Here is a 21264-nt window from a genome sequence, read left to right as displayed (position 1 = left end):
ATTGCCACCCTGCCACAGAAGTACGTGGAGGCTGAAGCCTGCAAAAATGAAGGAAAAACACAGAAAGAACACAGTGTATCTCCCCCACAATATCTGAGCTTTAAGAGTCTCTTTTTTGCATCTTGAGCCAGAAGCAGAGGGTTATTTCTGAAGCTCTTTCTATATACCACAGTGCTTACTTCAAGGTTTCGGGTTACACTGAGTTCAGGCTGAGGGATATTGACGTTAAAAAACTTGCAACTAAAAACAAAAACAAAAACAACTTATAACTGGTTCGATGGTACTTTGAATTCAGGTGTTCTTCCTCAATACACTAGCTGATATCTTCTTTACAGAACAGCTGCCCATGTATTCTGCCTGGGTTTTATAGTTGAGTTCAGTAGAAGATAAAGGGAGGTGTATTTTTCCCATATTACCCAGAAACAGAAGTACATCATTGACTTTAAAATTATATTTTCAAGTTCAATATGGCAAGCCTTGACTACTTGTTAAGTTTCAACTTCCTATAACACTCTGCCCTATGCTGCGCAGGCATTCACTCACCTGTCTCTGTGTTGGCGCCGACTGGTGGTCAGGGCCACAGCAATATTGTCCCATGCTTTCCAAACTTCCCCTTGGCCTGGGTTCTCACAGCCCAGTTGACGCCAACATTCATCAAATACTGCTTTCCACTTTTCATCAGCTGACACTGCCAGGTTTCCCAGCTTCCTGCTAATAAAGCCGCAGCAAGTTTTATTAATCACTTCTTTTGTGCAAAAATCCTGAAGAACAGAAACTTTCTAATATACAACTGGGAATGCTTCTGTAACAAAACTGCCGAGACTGGCAGTGGTTCTATTTTATAAACACTGAATGAAAATTTTAAAGAAATGATTTTAAGCTACTTAGCGTCTATCGGATACTAAAGTGTATAAACAGTTAAGTATGAAGCACATCAGAATCGACTCCTTTGCTTTCTACATTTCCACAAAATTGATTTTGTAAAATTGATTTCTGTTAAAGCAAGGACTTCCTGCACTTTGCACATCTCATAATGAGAATTGTAAAATGCATTATATAATACTGGGTTCTAAAAATATATCAGGTGTCCATCAGAACAAAGAATTGGAGAAGCTACCAAAATACAGAAACAAAGTTAATGCTGGAATCAATAAAGGAAAAGAGATACATGCCAAAAACATGGAGGAAGAACATAATACACTTAGAGATACAGATTTTGTTTTCCTTCCCACATATGCAGAGTATACATAGGTTTGGCCTTTACTTTTCAAAATCAAGTTGTGTAGGGATTCCATTTAAGAATGTTCTCTTTAAATCAATTTGGATATCTGCACCATTAATAGTAAAATTAATCCCCCACACAGAACTTTTATTTTAAACATCTATGCTCTGAGGCTATAATCTAAACCAAGACTATAGATTATGTATAACAGCAGCAGTTGGCAATACAAGGAAGTTACACTTTGTTAAAAAATGACTTCAAAAATTTGTTTTGCATTAAAAAAAATTTGTTCTGTAATTAAAGTATTAACCATCTTTGATAAAAGCAAACAACTCAAAACACTTAATAATTAATCCACGATTAACACTAGTTACTCACAAAACTTTGGGTCTGTCTTTGTCACTCTCATACAGACTAGGCTTGAAGTAGGTTCCAGTGATTTTTATCCCAGATCCCCATTCTCCACTAAAATAACCTTCAATGTAATCTCCATTTGGCATAGTCAGTGTTCCCTAGGTAAAGTTAAAGAAAATGTCAAATTTAGAATTATTTCCAATTAAAAATCAAAAGAAAAAAAAAGCACCAGTTAACGTTTTCCCTTTTTAACTCTTTATCAGTCCCCAATTCATTAAAAAAAAAAAAAGTATGTGTACATGCATGTGTAAAAAGATTGTATGAAAATAATCCATGGGTAGAAGAAAAAAAGTTACCGAAAAAAAAAAAATTTAAAATATTTAGAGCTGAATGAAATGAACATAAAACTTTCCATATTTATTGAATCTGGTGCCTAGAGACAAATTTATAGCTATAAATGTCTATTTAGAAAATAGGAAAGCCATCAAATTAGTATTCTAAAATTCCACCTTGGGCTCCTGGGTGGCTCAGGTGGTTAAGCGTCTGCCTTTGGCTCAGGTCATGATCCCAGGGTCCTGGGATTAAGCCCTGCACCGGGCTCCTTGCTCAGCAGGGAGTCTGCTTCTCCCTCTCCCTCTGACTCTCCCTCTACCCCTTGTGCTCTCTCTCCCTCTCACTCTCTCTCAAATAAATAAAATCTTAAAAATAAAAATAAAAATAAATACATCCAAACAAGAAGGAAGAAGGTAACATTAGAGCAATGAGATTTTAAAAAAGAGAAAAATGAAACCAAAATTTGCTTCTTTGAAAAGATACACAAAATTGCCATTCAACTAGATTAATTAAAAAAGCCATAAAGTCACAAAATCAAGAATGAAATAGGGTATTACAGCAACCTTACAGAAATTAAAAAGGCCAAGAGAATACTAAGAGAACAACTTTATGCCAACAAATCTGATAACTTTGATACAACAGAAAAATTCCTAGAAAGAACCAAATTACCAAACTGACTCAAGAAAAAATGGAAAATCGGAATAGAAGGAAACCGAATTAAAAAATAAAAATATTCTCACAAAATAATGCTCAGGCCCAGATGAGCCTTCACTGGTGAAGTCTCCAAAACATCTGAAGAAGAAATAATACCAAGACTTTACAAGCTCTTTCAGAAAACAGAGGAGAAGGGAACCTTTCCCATTTCATTCTATGGGGCCAGTTTTACCTAAGATAGACAAAGACATCATGAGAAAACTATAGACCATTATCCCTCATAAATACAAAAATCTTCAACAAAATATCAGCATTAAACCCAGCAAACTATAAAAGTATTATACACCATGATTTATCCCAGAAAAGCAATGAACATAATACACCATATTAATAAAGGACAAACACCTACATGATCATCTCAACAGACACAGAAAAAACTATTTGACAAAAGCCAAGATGTATTCGTGACAAAAACTCTCAACAAACTAGGAATAAAACTATCTCGATCTGATTAATCCATGAAAAACCTTTAGCTAACTTCATACTTAATGGTGAAAGATTTAATGCTTTTCCTCTAAAATAGGGAACAAGGCAAGGATATCCACTCTTACCACTTCTATTCAACATTTTACTGGAGAATATAGCCAAGGTAATCAGACAAAAAAACCAAAAAACAAAAAACCCTCCATATTGCAAAGGAAAAAGTAAAAGTGTCTTTATTTGAAGGTAACATGATCCTGTATAAAAGAATTCCTAAGAAATATACACACACACTTCACACCAAACCCCTAGTAGAATAAACAAGTTCAGCAAAGTTTCAGGATACAAAAACAAAATACATAAATCAATTGTATTTTTCTATAATAGCAATGAACAATCCAAAAATAAAGTTAAAAAGAAAAAAAACAATTCTCTTTACCAACAGCATTAGAAAAAGAATACTTAGGAACAAATTTAACCAAACCAATGCAAGAGATACACACTGAAAAGTACGAAATGTTGCTTGCAGAAACTAAAGATCTAAATAAATGGAGAGATGCTCCACATTAATGGATTGGAAGATTCAGTATTATTAAAAATGGCAATTCTTCTGAAATTGATCTACAGATTCAACACAATCCCTATCAAAATCCCAGTAGGCTTTATTCCAAATATTAACAAGCCAGTCCTAAAATTTATATGGAAAGGCTAAAGATCCAGAATAGCCAAAACATTTTTAAAAATAACAAAATTGGAAGACTTACACTTCCTGATTTCATAACTTACTAGAAATCTATAGTAATCAAGACAGTGTGGTACTGGCACAATGAGAGACAAGTAGATCACTGCAATACAATTCAAGAGTCCAAAAAAAAAACCTCACACATTTCATGGTGAATTAATTTCAAGAAAGGTGTCAAGAAAATTCAATGGGAAAAGCTGCTGAGGCAATTGGATACCCACATGCAAAAGATCACTTTAGATATTTAACCCAGACCATACACAGAAGTACATCAAAATGAGTTACAGATCTAAATATAAGAGCTAAAACTATAAGACTGCTAGAAGAAAACCTTTTTTTTTTTTTGCATGCAAGCAGGGGGAGCTGCAGAAGGGAGGGAAAGGGAGAGAGAATCTCAAGCAGACTCTGAGTTGAGCGTGTGGAGCCCAACACAGGGCTCGATCCCATGACCTTGAGGATCGTGACCTGAGCCAAAATGAAGAGTTGGACACTTACCCAACTGAGGCACTCAGGCACCCCGAGAAGAAAATCTTAATAACCTTGAGTTAGGCGAAGATTTTTTAGATATGACACCCAAAGCCTGATTCATAAAGATGTTTCTGATATACTGGACTTCATTAAAAACTTTTGTGCTTCAAAAGGCACTAATAAGAAAATAAAAAGAGAAGCCACAGACTGCAAGAATTTGTGAATCCTATATCTGTTATAGGAGTTATACCCAAAATATATAAAGAACACTTACAATTCAATGAGACTACAAAAACAAGCAAATTCTTAAAATGTCAAAATACTTGGAAGAGGTGTTTCACCAAAAAAGATATAGGAATCACTAATAAGAACATGAAAACATGCTCTACATTATCAGTCGCTAGGAAAATGTAAATTAAAACCATGAAATATCATTTCACACCTACTAGAATTGCAAAAAGAAAAAAACAAAATAAAAAATACTGGCAAAGACGTGGAGCAATTAGATTCCTCATACACTGATGATGAGAATGTAAAATGATGCAGCCACTGGCAAATAACTGGCAGTTTCTTGATATGTTAAATATCAATTTACCATACAACCCAGTAATTGCATTCCTAAATTCTTCCCCAAAAGAAATGAAAACATATGTTCACACAAGAAGTTTTACTCAAAAGTTTATAGTAGTATTATTCATAATAGTCTGAAGTGAGAAATAATCCCACGCCCATCAACTGATTAAGGTTTTAGAATATTACTCAGCAATAAAAAGGAATGAACTGCTATAAAGGCCACAATATGGGAAAAATCTCAAACATTCTAAGTGTAGGAAGCCACAGAGAAGAGCCCATATACTGATTCCATTTATAGGAACAGACCTAAAAAGGCAAATCTACAGAGTTATAAAGTCCACTACATGTTGTCTGGGACTGGGACTGGGGAAACAAGGAGTGACTGCAAATGAGCAGGAGATCGTGACAGAAATCTTTGTGGATGATGTGAAAGGCTCTAAAATTGGATTGTGGTGATGGGTGTACAACTATATATTTACTAAAAGTCATTGAAATGTACTCTTAAAACAGGTGAATTTTATGGTAAGGTAGATTTTCTTAAAGGTCAAGAAAAAATTAGAAGATTGGATTAGAGGAAGAAGAAAGTTAGGTTCCAACCTTTCCACTAAGAGTCCAGTCATCTGAAAATTCTCCCTCATATATAGTATCATCTTCGGAAAGTAAAACCCCATTTCCCTATGTGAAGAAACAAAACAAAAATCACAGCAGATAAAATGCAAAGTAACTTAAGAGTTCACACAGCCATATCCCCCAAAGCCTTATATAATCTTAAAAGACAAGAAAAATAGTACTTAGAAGGTAGAACATTAATAAAATGATGATTTAAAAGTTAAGGACATGGGAGTTTTAAAAAGTCAATAGCAACTATATGCAAAATATTCTACTCACCATCATTTTATTAAGGTGAAAGTTGCCTTCATAGTATAATCCAAACTGGGTAACTACCACACCATTCCCTTGACATACGTCATCTTGCCACATTCCCATATACTTTTCCCCCCTGTATAGAAATAGAAAAGAAATGAAATGCAAAACTGGTAAGGATGAGATGGAAAAAAACAATTATAATATGGAAGATTCCAAGTATCATCACTCCTACGTTAGTATTTGTTCCATTTTTCTAGTTCAGGTGGTTAACTCTGTGTCTCCTCAAACATGGGCCAATGTGGTAGCAAAAGACATCTTACTCAGAGTAACGTTCTCTCAGGAATTTAATATAGTCTACCTGACATAGGTCTGCATATATTCCATGTACGTCCTTGATAATTGAAAAAAGGAATGTCAAGAATTCAACTCTAAATAATTTCATTCAAAATGTAGTATGTAGACTCAAATCTATGCATACGTTTTTCTTACTCCAAAACTTATTAAAACTTTAAAAAAAGAAATGAGGTTTATTATATAAGAAGTCTCATTCTTCACAAACTCAAACTCAGAGAAATCTTACTAATCTCCACTTAAAAAACAAGGTAAGTATAAACTGCTTGTTAAAAAAATCATAGAGTTTAGTAATAACATCTAAATTTTAAAATCCCACATTATAAAAATAACATGAAGGGGGAAAAAGTATGTATTAAGTCCAAAAGCAAATCAGGCTAAATCAAATACGGAGGCAAAAGAAATGCATTCCTCCCCAAGGTTTAGTTAATTGAATTTAAGCTTGATTCCTGGGTTGCTGGCATGGTAACAAGTCCCTGACCTAACAAAAGACCTAAGCAGAAAGGTGTTCAGATGCCATCCTATGACCCCCAAAGGGAATTTCCATTGGTTCCCTCTGACCTTTTATTCCTATTATCTACAGATTGTTTTAGAGGTTTTTCTTTTTATAATAAAGATTTGGTAATCTCTAAAACACTAAAAGCTTTGTACATGTGGAGCTTTAAGGAAAATGGTACCTAGGTTAATTCTGAAAGATCCTGATCTTGTAAAGAAGTAACCTATTACTTGGTTCATAAGCAAATGGAAAAAATGATGCCTGGCAACTGTGTCTTATTAAAAAATGTCTCAATACCGTCCAATTAAGATGCTCAACCTTAATAAAAGCATCACTGTTATTGAAGAACTATAGGAACGTTATCCTCTCACACTCAACTTTGAGATTAGAAGCAGAATACCGTACCTAGTGATATCATCAAAGACACCATATCCTGCTTTCTTATCCATTACCCATTGGCCAATGAACATGCTGGGAGAAGAGGAAGTCAATTTTCCACTTCGCAGGAGACCATGACCATGACGCATGTTATCTTGAAAACAGCCTTCAAACACTTCACCAGAGGCATAACTGTGGTTACAAAGAATGGATGAAGATCACAAACACATTGAATTTCTGATGCTCATTTTTACAAAGTTTAGGAAATTCAAAATTATACTCATGTCCCACTGGTGGCTATAATTATTTATTTATATGATTATTTTTCACCAATCAAAATTTTTTGTATTTGAATGAATGAAGCTTAGAAATTAAAGACATCATGGATGGTATTCTGTGTTAATAAGGGGGAAAAATGTGTATTAATCCCTTGTGGGAAAATGAAATAATGAGTAATCTCTAAAAGAATGATAGGTTTTGTCCATATTAGAGTTATTTAATAAAGATAAATTTATAAGAAAGACATTTAGCAGATTCTATGAGAAAGTTATGGTTTCTAAGGTTTGTACAGTTTTGCTGAAAACTAAATAATAACCTAATATTTTCACCTTGTGATAGATAAGAAGTTATCTTTATAAGAAGACTTTTTAAACGGTTTCAGTCATAAAAAGAATAAAATTTACTTACTCCTTGGAAATTTTGGCTATACAAACATTTAAGTCTATGTGATTGTTTGAAAAAGCAACACCAGCCCAAAACCTTTCCAATGTTATTACCTATAGACTCCTTGACCACACATTTTTCCTTCTTTCCAATGGCCCACATAATGGTCTTCTTTGTTCAGCGCTTTGTTTGGGATTCTGTATTCTCCATATCTACCAAGGAGAATAAAAAACATCAGAAGATGCATTTAGGACATATTCACCTTTTCTATATATGCACGTGTAAACACTTTAACAAGGAGAACAGGAAAAAGAATTACCTATGGGGGAAAGGGGTAAATGGGGTTTTGGTTTAAAATGTATCTATTACCTAAACAATCAGGCAAGTCTTAGAGGAGTGGGGCCTCAATCCCACTACACAGAGATTATGTGTTTTACCCCAACTCCAGTGAAAAACAGAAAACTTAGGTCCTAAGCCTCTCTGCTACTAATTAGCCACATCACCTTGCATAAGTGCAGGTACCCAGCTCCCTCATCCATGTGTGGCAGGGTAAATGAGATTATTTGAAGTCTTCTTTCATTGTAAAATTCCATTTAAAGCAGATTAAAAGACATTATAAAAATTTACATCATCACACACACAAAAATCATATAGTAAAATAAATTTCTCTAACATGATATAAAATACTTCACTGCCATAAGTTTATCGTGCAAATATTTTTACAATGTTAGAAAACATGACAAGCTTATGCAAAAATGTCACTTGAGTACCATTAGGATAATATATCATCTAGAAGATTTCTCCTTTAGCTATCACAGAAATTAAAGATGACTTAAAATTACTGAGAGGAAAAAAAGTAAAACTACTGAAAGGAAAATTTGTCTATATCCTTTGTGTAAAAGGGCACTACGAAAGCAACAGTTCACCATCAATATTACCCCAGGTTCTCAGTCTTCACCACTGAGAAATGAACAGAAAACAGGCCCACTTTAACACAGAGAAGGGCTGTGTCACTTGAGGTCATAAGGCTACCAAGGTAAATGATTCACTTCAGGTAAATCAGGCTGCATCCTACATTCCCAGCCCTCTTATGATCACACACGTACATTGTAAGCCCTAGTACACTGTATGCATTTCTAAAAAACAAAACAAAAATCTATTTGTTTTGAAAATAACTCTCAATACATAATAATGTCATCAGTGGCTGACGCTGAGTTTACTCTTAGGTTTTACACAATCTTCTTACCCATCTTCCAAGCCATTCCTGAACATGCCAGAATACATCTTTCCATCTGGCCACTTCAAAACCCCTCTGGAATGCATAAGCAAAAAACAATACAGATCAAGGAATGTTTCAGATAACCGATACTTCTTCAGTATTGAATCAGACTATCATCTTCACCCCATGCATAAATCTGAAACATTTTCACCTGCCATGAGGCTTCCCTGAAAGCCAGCGTCCATCATAGGTTGCATCCTTTAGGCGAGGATCCTTATAGAAAGTATATTTGGCACTGCGTGAAATGGGTGGTTCCTGCCTCTGAATACTGCTGCCACTTCCATAAGGTGGAAGGTCAGATGTCCCCCTCAAAGCCTGATCCACAGCTTGGCTTATAGCCCGTAGCCACTTGGTCTAGGAACAAAAAAAGTAAATGTCAATTAAGCTTAAGGCAACAACTCAAGCACTGTTTTAAATCCTGATAGCTTTACTTGCTATGAATAATTTTTCTGTCTCTTAATGCTTGTCTTATTGAGTAATGCTGACTGGCTCTTGGAATTCACTGCTGTATGTTTCAAATTATGTCACATCAAAAGACAAAAACAAAAACCTATAGTCTTGGTTTAACGAAGACTTACCAGACATAATTATGGATCATTAGTCAAGGAAGGACAATTTTTATCATTTCTTTCCTAGCATAAGAGATAGACGTAGCCAGCTCAAAAGATCAAAAGAAAATATCATAATGGACTAACCTTTTCCTGGGGTGTTGATGAAATGAGAGTGAACTGCTCCTCAGGTGTAGTTATCTTTAAGCCATTCCTAAAACGTTCACAAGGATAAATACCAGTAGGTATGACAACCTGTCATTGTAATATCACTCCTCAAATATTAAAAGCAACTTGTTTATTTCAAGAGGAAAAGTCAATTAAATGTAAATGCAGACATGCCTTGGGTTCGGTTTTCACAGTAGGAGATAGAAAGGACAGAGTCAATTTGCTCTGTGTTGAACAATGGGGATATGAGCAATGAAGAAGCCCTTCCACCACTGATCATGATCAGCCATGATTTTCACAACAGGCCACTTTACTATCCATAGGCTGGGAAGGTGAGCCTCATTATGCAGAATGAGGAGGTCTCCTGAGCTTTTTTTCATGTCTAAGGAAACAACCTAGGTAGCAGAGGGAGAGAATTAGGGTAAGGGTCCGAGAAGAGGGACATACTTACACACCACCAGCTTCTTCAGAAAGTGGCTCTGCCCATAGCGTGGCCAAAGGGAAAACATGATGTGTGGAGAACTGAAAGAAAGAACATGGAGACACATCTGAGAAAGTTCACGTGGGCCCTGGGGTCTCTCTATATAACTCCTTTCAAATGGTTAAGTCCACATCTCGGCCACATTTTAGTCCCCATAACATAGCTAATCCCAGTGGGTCGTGCCATCTCTGCTACAAGGACCCCTTCACACGGCTGATATTCATTTTCAAGCTGGAAACTAAAAGAGCTCCCTGAAATTTGGTCCATACCACAGATGCAAGCTAAACATTCTCTTTTATTCAATAATTTCAGCAAAATCACAATATTTTTAATACAAACTGATGGTTTAATTAAGTAAAAGTGAGGAATCTGGCGTACCTGGGCATGGACTAGGGCATCGTTAAAGAGAATGAACCAATTCACAGAAAACCTCCCAGCATGCTGCAGAGATAGGGCTCGGTTACTACTCTCACAGAGCAGCCGACGCTCTGGCTTCCTCAAGGAATCCTGGAATTGAAAACAGATACATAACAGAACTGTCACAACTACATTAACATGCAAAGAGGAAGTGAAAAAGACACAAATCACGTTTAGGAAAATTTGTTGCTCATAGCTTAGCTTGGTGTTAAACCTGAAGTTAGATAAGATCTGAACATTTAATAAAAGCACTCAAAGGAAATTAAGAAAACGACAGGAACAAACAAAAGGTGATGTGGAAAGGAGAGGATTCCTAGAAATGAGGGTAGGTGTTGAGGTTTAGAGCGACTACTGCTGTGGTCCTTTGACCACCCTTAGAAAAGGGCTCATTAAAACATTATGAACAAATGAGGAATGGAGAAAATTACGGCAGTTGTCGTGGACATGCCTGCTGTTAGCTGGGGCAATGACAACTGGCATGGTTTACCGTCATTTTCCCGGGAAAGGTCTTCCAGAAGCCCAGTGTGTATTCAGCTTCCTTCCTTTTCCTGCCGAGATGGAGAGCAAGAGACTCATAACAAGAACTGGAATCCTGCAGTTTCTGGTATTCTGGAGATGTCTGAAAGCCAATAATTAAGGGGGGGGGGGAGAGAAAGAACATAAAACAATTGTGCAGAATCTGTAGCCTCAGTGTGGTGTAGATATACAGTATTAAATTTAGGGAAGAAATCCAAATGAAGAACAGACGTGGTACATTAAAAGGGGATGAGCGGAAAGAAGATTGGTTCCAAAAAATTCTACTATACACATGTACATATGAACCAGAAGAATAACTCCAGGAGAAAGAAACAAACACTGGCAGATATAGTGAGGAAAGCAGCAGAGAACTCATGGCAGGAATTCTCAAATGTTTTGGCCTCGGGATATGCCTCTATTTTGCTTATGTGGGTTAGATCTATTGATATTTACCATATTAGAAAATAAAGTTGAGAAATAAAAATAACCTTTAATCTTTATGAACTCACTTCAAATACAGTAACGGTTTAAATAAAAAATAACTATTTTCAAAAACAACAAAATGCTTAGTGAGAAAAGTAACATTGGTCTACATTTTTTCAAATCTATTGTCTGGCTGACAAGATGACCGCTAGATTTTCATTTCTGTTATTGCATTTAATCTGTTAGTTGAAATAGATGCAGAAAATCTTGCTTTATAAGACTATATAGTTGGGAAGGGAGGATTATTTTAATAGCCATTTCAAATAAGTGGATATTCTTTGAAACTAAACCAAAAGTCTTAAGTGGTAGGTTCTTAAAAGAGTAGCTGAAATGTGGAATCTGAAACGATATTAACCGAACTTTTTGTACTCTATTACATTAAATGCGCTGATCTATCTTACACTTTGAAAAGCTCTTTTACCCTACGCATGATTTTACAGCATGTGGATTAGACACCTGGAAAAATACTGGTTCTCTGAGTTATGCAGACCTTTCAAATGTTGATAGATTTTATCACACAACGTCAGAAGTTCTATGTTAATATTATCACCAATCTCATCAGAAAAAGTTGTCAAGTACTGGGAAACTGCCAAACTCAACAGTGACACATACATGTTTCCCACATTTCACTTTTTGCTTCAGAGTTCAGATTTTATCATTGGCCACAAATACTGTCAGTTGTTCTCCTTGAAGTGACAGGTTCATTTACTCGTTTTTGAGAAAATATCTGCCTGATACCCAAATCTGAATAAACATAGTTATCTGCCAATTGTTCAAGTTAAAAAAAAAAAAAAGCAGCTCTCAACTCAAACAATAGTAATCTTGTGCTTTTTCTTGAAAAACCTCCATACTTCAGTATGCAGCAGAGCTGCTCTGTGTACTCCCATCTCCTCACACAGAATATTAAGAAGATATATACTTCTGTGTGTGATAATGGATATTAACGAGATTTATTGTGGATGATCATTTCACAACATATACATCAATCGAATCATTATTTGGCTACCTGAAAATAATAAAATGTAACAAGTCAATTTATCTAAAAAAAAAAAAAGATGTATACTCATTGGTTGAGGTTAAATAAAATAATTTTTGCTGTGTCATCAAGAGTATTTCTTTTTTTTTCTTTTTAATGATTTTATTTATTTATTTGACAGAGAGAGACAGCCAGAGAGAGAGGGAACACAAGCAGGGGGAGTGGGAGAGGAAGAAGCAGGTTCATAGTGGAGAAGCCTGATGTGGGGCTCGATCCCAGAGCTCTGGGATCACGCCCTGAGCCAAAGGCAGACGCTTAACGACTGTGCCACCCAGGCGCCCCTATCAAGAGTATTTCTAAGTGAAACCGGCATATTTTTACTTATTTTGTTTTTTAACTGCAAACGCATGGCAGCAAAGAACACAATGACTAGTTTGGTGCCACTGCCTTGATTCATGCTAAGGAGCCAGCAGTTTTGCCCATCTTTACTTTGCACCACTGGTGCAAATGACACACCACGGAAAAGCAAATGTCTTCGTATTGTCCTGAAAACAATCTGATCTTGTGACGCTTCTAAAAGGGTCTCCGGAATCCCCAGGGGTTTGTGGGCCAAGCTTGGAGAACCAAACACAGCATAGGGTATAATTGCGCTGCTAGGTGGAAAGGGAGCATAAGGTAAAACAAAAGGATGATCCCTCACATTCATGAATAATTACTTTACATTCCATAATTCTTACAGTGACTCATACTCATTTTACATTCGTTTAAAAAACATTTAATGGCATGTATTACATACAGAATATTCCGCTGAGTGTCAGGGATAAAAAAAAATAAGGTACAATCTTTACCTTCTGGGAGCTTAAAACAAGGCAGAAAAGATAGAAAAACATACAGCACACCAGAATAATGCAATGGTTTTGTTAATAGGTTATCTACCAGAAGAGACAATATAGTAAAGTGGTTAAAAGAGTAGACTCTGGGGCCCGTGGACATAAATTCTAGCCTGAACAATTCTCAGCTGCGCCTCAATTATTTCATCTGTAGAAAGGGGATAATAATAATATCTACTTTACAGGGTTGACATGGGATTAAATGAATACATATAACATGCTTAGTACCTGACACATGAAATGCATTTAATAAATATCAGGTATTATTTTTATCTAGAGAAATTACATGTGTCTATGATGTCTAAGCTGTACCTGAGCCTTACTAAATAACAAATTGCAGTGTTGGAACATGGCCATGTGTTTTGAAAAAATTTCCACAGATAATTTTGATCCCCAGTCCTGGGGATCATGATAAGAGAATAATGGAGAAAGACGGTACTAACAAAGCATAGAGAAAGGAGTAACTAATTCTTAAAAGATGGGAAGAGGAAGGAATGTGGTATAGTTACAGAGGGCTTCATTTTCATGATAAAATGACTTCTGACCCAGGCCTTGAAATTTTCCCATAATGAGGATGGAGGTAGAGTGTCTCATGAAGGAAATACAAAACATGTCCAGGGATCTGAACTAACATGGAGGACACAGGATGGTACATAAGGCTAGAAACAAAAGAAGGTATCAGATTATAAAGGGCCTTAAGTGTCAAACTAAAAAGTCTGGTTTTTCACACAGAATTAGGACCCTTGAGACTGGAAACTGCAATACTGGACTCTGAACAGTTCCAAGCTGGTCTGGGGGGGAAGAACTTTGATTAATTGAGGACACATTGACATGACATTTGCATCTCAGTGGGTTATTTGTGTAGTTCAAACCCTCATTGCTAAAACTACATCAGCTTGAGCTAAAATTTAAATCAGACTAAAGAAGAGATCTATGAGGACACAGTAGAATCAAATGTAAAAAGCCCACATCAGTTTGTGGGTCACTCTGGAGACTGTAATCTGTCCAAATAAGGAGGTAAGTTTCATGATTTAAAAGATTCTAAAGTATAAGAGACCCTGGAATCATTAAGGTTTCTCTAGAGCCCTTCAGAGTGGGAACAAAATGAAACTACACATTTTAGTACAATTTCAAAGGTCAGTGTCTCAGCACCAGCTTTAACATACACCCATATCCTACAGTGGTACTAATTTTATAGGACTCCACCCAACTAATTTCATATAGAAAGTGGACCACTTAACATCTGAGAAAATCCTATAACACTGTGATTTCTCATAGCATATGCTATGGTGACCCAAATACCTGGCATGAGTCTATCCTGAGTCCTGGCCAGGTGGTAACTCCACCGCCTTACAGGTATCTCATTATACAGAAAGCCAGGGTTTTATTTTTTATTATTATTTTTTTAATAATGATTTTTTATTATATTATGTTAGTCACCATACAGTACATCCCCGGTTTTCGATGTAAGGCTCGATGATTCATTAGTTGTGTATAACACCCAGTGCACCATGCAATATGTGCCCTCCTTACTACCCATCACCGGTCTATCCCATTCCCCCACCCTTTTGGCTAAGATCAAGTGTAGTATCTGTTCTTATCAGAAAGCCAGGGTTTTAAAGAGCTCTGTGTAACTTGTACTAGTATGCACTCAATAAACTTTGACAACTATCGATTGAGTAGCTTAACTGGGTCTCAACTTTTGACACAGTTTCTGTAAAATGAATACAAAATTAATCTTGATAAGGTTCCAAGAAGAAACTAAATCAACAGCAAAAAGAACTAGATTTACCTATGGTCAAACTTTCTTCCTTCATTGTGTTGAAGAAAAATAAATTTAATTAGACACATATAAATAGTAAATTAGTGGAGCTGAGATCTTGGGGTAGCATAATCCAAACAAACAACTATGATCCTTGGCTTCCCAAGAGTTCAAATGAGGTATTTGGGAGCTTACCACTTCAAAACAAGTAGCAAGCTTTAGCAAAACTTTTGCATAATTATGAAGTCGTCTGATTGGCAAGAAAAACAGAGTATTCAGTATTTCCATCAACTGGGTGTTTTCATCATTTACTTCTGATAAATCTTGCAACAGCTCTTGGTTTTTATTTAGGAAATCACTGGAAATAGAGGAAAAAAAGAAATTTAGTTAATCTTTTTGGTACTGAAAAGTGCATGATATTGAATAGATATATTTCACTAGACACTACTTTTTTCAGAATGCATTTTTAGGTGCTATGAAAGTAGAATATAAATACAATGAAATAAGACAGATATAATTAAAAGAATTTCCCTGCCTACAAAATAGGATTTTTGCATATAAAAGGCAGCATATGGTAGCATTAGTAATTCTATAATAGAGATGGTTAATCACAAATTGTGCCTTGACAGCAACCTCTACGACATCGGCCAAAGCAACCTTTTTCATGACACATCCCCAAAGGCAAGAGAAACAAAAGATAAAATGAATTTATGGGACTTCATCAAGATTAAAAGTTTCTGCACATCCAAGGAAACAGTCAGAAAAACTAAGAGGCAGCCCACGGAATGGGAGAATATATTTGCAAATGACACTACAGATAAAGGACTGGTATCCAAGATCTACAAAGAACTTCTCAAACTCAATACACGAGAAACAAATAAACAAATCAAAAAATGGGCAGAAGATATGAACAGACACTTTTCCAATGAAGACATACAAATGGCTAACAGACACATGAAAAAATGTTCAAAATCATTAGCCATCAAGGAAATTCAAATCAAAACCACACTGAGATACCACCTTACGCCAGTTAGAATGGCAAAAATAGACAAGGCAAGAAACAACAATTGTTGGAGAGGATGTGGAGAAAGGGGATCCCTCCTCCATTGTTGGTGGGAATGAAAGTTGGTTCGGATTATGAAAGAGAAATATTTCAACTGGATCTTGAGATGGTAGAGTGATGTATGAAAGAATGAGAGAATTTTTGTCTTTCCAGATTCCATTCTTCTCCTATTCTAAGATGTTATCAATTTTAAGAAGCAATTGATTCATTAATATACTTTGGGAGAAACGTTGTAATAATTAAATATAGATAGTTCAGTTTAAAAATGATAAAACAGGAAAAACGCATTCATATTAGAATTGAGAAAATAGGGAAAGTCATCTGTGAGTATTCAACTGCATTGCCCAACTTTGATTAGGCATCATGGTTGGACCAGTAAAGAACAAAAAGAGAAATGAGACATGTCCAGGCCCTAATATTATAAATCCTTGAGTAACTGAAAATGTTGTGCAACTATGGTAACTGTTTCACCTGATTCTTTAAAAAAAAAATCAATTTTTGAAGAAAATTAAAGAGTTTGTGTCCAACTAATGAATCATCGAGCCTTACATCGAAAACCGGGGATGTACTGTATGGTGACTAACATAATATAATAAAAAATCATTATTAATAAAAAAAAAAAAAAAACAAATTGTGCCTTGAGTTCTAGGAGATGAATCATGCCTCTCTCAGTTTCAGGGAATACTTGGAGATCAGCTGACACCATTACCTGTTAATTTCCAAGCCAAAAGTCACAGCAATAAATGGCAAGACTAATTGCTCTATCAGTTGTACTAAACAGAAATAATGGAGAAAAACACAGCTCTTCGCTCCAACACAACTGGCATGTAATATTAAAATACTTCTAATTTCTTCTTTTTTTCCTTCAATTAATAAAAATTTATTACAAGAGAGTAATGAAAAGCTGTAGGTACCACTACTACAATTAACAGGAAACAGTGGAGCTAATTCTATGTGAAGATTTCAATGCTGAGATCTTCACAAGCATTTTAAACTGAAACCAACATTTAGTTTTTACATTCACAGTTTTAAGTTCATTATTAAAATTTTACTGCAAATTTTAATGGTGATCAATAACACACTGAGACTATGATCAGACCAAAATACTTAAAATTTGTGAAAGAAGAAAAAAAGATGTGAAAGAAGTAAGAGTTGGTGGGACAGAATAATCATTATCCGACCCTTAATAAGCAATAATTATGTGCCAGGTACTACCCTGAGTGTTTTATAAGCATTATGTTACAATTCTTACCTACAAGGCTTCAAATTAGACGTCACACAAGACTATAAGCAAAAATTAATCATTTTATAATCCCTTAGAGAACTGTAGAATAAAGAAATGTTTAACTCAGAAATTATGAAATATTATCTTGGAATGGAAAATACGTAATAATTTCCAGGAACCCAAAAGTTCAATAGCACAAATTGAATTGTCTTATAATGCAATTAAGAGATCTGAGAGAGAGTGCCCTGGGAACATGACCCAGATTTTTATTTATATTTGGCTTTTGTAGATGTTCCTACTTCCTCCTACATGTTCTGCTGCTGAGATCAGCTAAGGACACTCATTTAACCCCACAGAAGTGTTCTGCTTTAACTTGCTCCTAAGAGACTGAAATAACACATGCTGAACACATACCCACTAGGACCACATTTCTTCTGGATGCCCAGTACTAGACCAGAAATGTTCTAACTCTTTTAAGTCCTATTACTTTTCAGGATTCACTCAGGTCCTTGCCTATGGACTTTTCCAAAAAGACCCTTGTATGTTCTCAGGAAACCTGAAGGAGGTTCAGCTTATCTTCCCTGGGAGTTTTAATCTAATAGTGGCAATACTGCTCTTCCCTTACATGGCTAGGTTTGTACTTGTTACTCAAAAATTAATACGTCAGTGGTGCCTGAGTGACTCAGTCAGTTAAGCGTCTGTCTCTGGCTCAGGTCATGATCTCAGGGTCCTGGGACTGAGCCCAGCATTGGGCCCCCTGCTCAGCGGGGAGTCTACTTCTCCCTCTCCTGCTCCCCCTGCTTCTGTGCTGTCTCTCTCTGTCAAATAAATAAATTCTTAAAAAAGAATTTTAAAAAATTAATACATTAAAGGTAGAACCCAAGTGTACATCCACAGATGAATAAACAAAATGTAGTGTGTGTGTTTATGTATGTATGTGTGTGTATGTATGTGTATATATATATATATATATATATTGAAATATCATTCAGCCATGCAATTTTGGTATATGCTACGACATGGACAGACCTTGAAAACATTACACTTAGGGAAATAAACCAGACACAGAAAGACAAATATTATATGATTTCACTTATGTGAGGTACCTAGAATAGGCAAATTCATAAAGACAGGAAGTAGAATAGAGATTACCAGGAGCTCAGGATGGTGGAAAGAAGAAGAAATTATTGATTAATGGGTACAGATAGAGTTTTTGTTGGGGATGATTTTTAAAAGTTTTGTGTACATATAGTGGTAACGGTTTACACAACATGAATATTCGTGGTGCCACAGAATTATACACTTAGGAGTGTTTAAAAATAACATTATGGTATGTATATGTTAGCACAATAATTTTTTAAAAACAACATGATGATCAAACCACCAGGCTAGCATGAGTTGAGCAGCTAAATGATAAACCAGCAGAGTGATGAGAGTTTGAGTATCAACAGCCAAGACTGACTAACTGCCATGTGGGCTCACCAGCTGTGCTCTAGAGGTTCTCTTTTTAAATAAATACTACAAAATAATTTAAAATACTGACTTTATAAATAGAAGTTGTAATAAGATGTTATTATTGCCTTTTAAATATGTAAAAACCCCAGGATTCATGAACCACAGCTTGGGAAATGCTGCCCAAATCCAGACTTAATATTTGTTTCCATAACTTAAAGTCACCCACTGTTCATTACTTGCTTCCCACCTGCCTAGGTTCTAGCAAGAGGCTTTCACTTAAGTCATCTGTTTGAGCTGCTCTAACAAGGAATCAGGTCAATTCCTGAGTCCTGTGAACTCAACTCTGAAAAACTAGAGGAAGGCTGATGACGACGACAACGACACCAACAACAAAAAGCTAAATAAGGCGTCAGGGTCACCAACTAGAAGATGCCCAGAAATCTCCCTATTTTTAAATTGCCACAAATCCCCCGCTATTTTTGCATCCTCCTATAATAAACCTGCTTTTCTTCAAGCATTACTATTTGGAAAAATAACCATTCTTTTTTTCCCTTCATTTAATTATTGGTTTGGCTGCAATCATTTTCTCCTTTTTTTTTTTTTAAAGATTTTATTTCTTCATTTGACAGAGATAGAGACAGCCAGTGAGAGAGGGAACACAAGCAGGGGAAGTGGGAGAGGAAGAAGCAGTCTTCCAGTGGAGGAGCCTGATGTGGGGCTCAATCCCAGGACTCCGGGATCACGCCCTGAGCCGAAGGCAGACGCTTAATGACTAAGCCACCCAGGTGCCCCTAAATAAGCTTTTTTTAGTCAATATAATACATAGATGTATAATAAATGTAAAATCAGTAATTACAACAAATATAAACTTGTCAGTTAAAAGCCAGAAACCCTCAGATTGAAAAACCAACAAAGCAGTAAGTCCATCAATTTCCTGTTTACAAGAAATATGCAAAAACATTACAATATAACATAAGCAGGTTAAAAGTAATAGAATAGAAAGTGGTGTCATTATATTAATATAAAACAAAATAGCAAGATCAAAGATTTTAAACTTACTACATAAGGTTAAAATATTCCGCTCTTTAACCTGTCATTTAAAAAAATGAAGGCTACTGGGGCACCTGAGTGGCTCAGTCGGTTAAGCGTCTATCGGCCTTTGGCTCAGGTCATGATCTCAGGGCCCACCTTGGGCTCCCTGCTCAACAGGGAGTCTACTTCTCCCCTCTCCCTTTCCCTCTGCCCCTCCCTCCTACTCATGCCGACTTTCTCTCTCTCTCTAATATTTAAAAAAATAAATAAATAAAGGCTGAACCTCTGTACTTTGGAAATAAAGTACATAACAGGAGTCAAAGAAAAGATCATGATGGAAATTAGAAATATATTTAAAATTGAATGACTATAAAAGCAAAAGGTATCAAAAGTCAGCTAAAGCAACACTTGGAGGGAAATTTATAGCCTTGGATGAGTACATTAGAAAAACTGAAAGACTGGAAAATTAATGAACTAAATGCTAAACTCTTCAAGTTGGAAGACATTAACAGGGGAACACAAAGAAATTAGAAGGAAATAGAAGGCAGAAATTAGGGGCGCCTGGGTGGCTTAGTCAGTTAAGCACCTGACTTCAGCTCAGGTCATGCTCTCACGGTCTTGGGATGGAGCCTTAGTTGGGCTCCACATTCAGCAGGGAGTCTGCTTGTCCCTCTGCCCCTCCACTGGCTCATGCTCGTTCTCTCTCTCAAATAAAATCTTTAAAAAAAGGCAGAAATTAATGAAATAGAAAACAGAGAAAAGAAAGGAGTAACTAAAGCTTAATCTTTGAAAATAAAAAAGGGTAAACTGCTGACAAAACTGACCAAGATAAAAAGATAAAAGACTCATAAATAAGAGGAATGAAAAATAGGGGATATAACTACACTTATTATGGAGGTAAAAACATCTTAAGACAATGGCAGCAATACTATGCCAATAAATTTGAAAACCTGGAGGCAATAAATAATTTTCCAGAAAAATACAAATAATTAGAGTCACAAGAAGAAATAAAGACCTGAACAGATCTATTCATTAAAGAAATTAAGTCAATAGTTTAAAAACTCCCCACAGAAATGCCCCCACAAAAGCTATATGTTTTTACAGATATATTCTACAATATCTCAAAGTACAGATATTCCCTATCTCATGAAAACTACTCTAGAAAATAAGAAATTTCCACACTCACTATAATTTCTAGTGCAATTTTCTTACCAAAACTTCAAGTTCAATAAAGAAGGAAAAACCTCACATTCATATAGATGCAAAAAATTTTAAATATTAGCAAACTGAATCCAGTAATGTACTGAAAAACTAATACAGGCAGACAACTGAATTTATCTTGGGAACTCTAGGATGTTTACCATTACAAAAACCAATTGCTCTTCAAC

At 35.8% G+C, this 21264-nt stretch overlaps 1 protein-coding gene across 1 annotated transcript in view; it reads right to left on the bottom strand.

Moving 5' to 3' along the window:
- ALS2 (alsin Rho guanine nucleotide exchange factor ALS2) overlaps positions 1-21264 on the bottom strand; it is a 60593-nt gene that overhangs the window by 13017 nt on the left and 26312 nt on the right. The window contains exons 12-24 of the mRNA XM_008687366.1: positions 15297-15459; positions 10962-11093; positions 10436-10564; positions 10028-10098; positions 9556-9622; positions 9012-9214; positions 8828-8893; positions 7695-7793; positions 6946-7110; positions 5715-5826; positions 5424-5501; positions 1601-1734; positions 544-711 (exon numbers count right to left, since the gene is read on the bottom strand). Of these exons, the coding sequence (XP_008685588.1) occupies positions 544-711; positions 1601-1734; positions 5424-5501; positions 5715-5826; positions 6946-7110; positions 7695-7793; positions 8828-8893; positions 9012-9214; positions 9556-9622; positions 10028-10098; positions 10436-10564; positions 10962-11093; positions 15297-15459 (1587 nt within the window). The remainder of the gene's footprint in view (positions 1-543; positions 712-1600; positions 1735-5423; positions 5502-5714; positions 5827-6945; positions 7111-7694; positions 7794-8827; positions 8894-9011; positions 9215-9555; positions 9623-10027; positions 10099-10435; positions 10565-10961; positions 11094-15296; positions 15460-21264) is intronic.

The sequence above is a fragment of the Ursus maritimus genome, unplaced genomic scaffold, assembly GCF_017311325.1.
Source record: "Ursus maritimus isolate PB19 unplaced genomic scaffold, ASM1731132v1 scaffold_1, whole genome shotgun sequence".
NCBI lineage: Eukaryota > Metazoa > Chordata > Mammalia > Carnivora > Ursidae > Ursus > Ursus maritimus.
The sequence above is the reverse complement of the archived record's forward strand: the minus strand, read 5'-3'. Positions and strand labels throughout refer to the sequence as shown.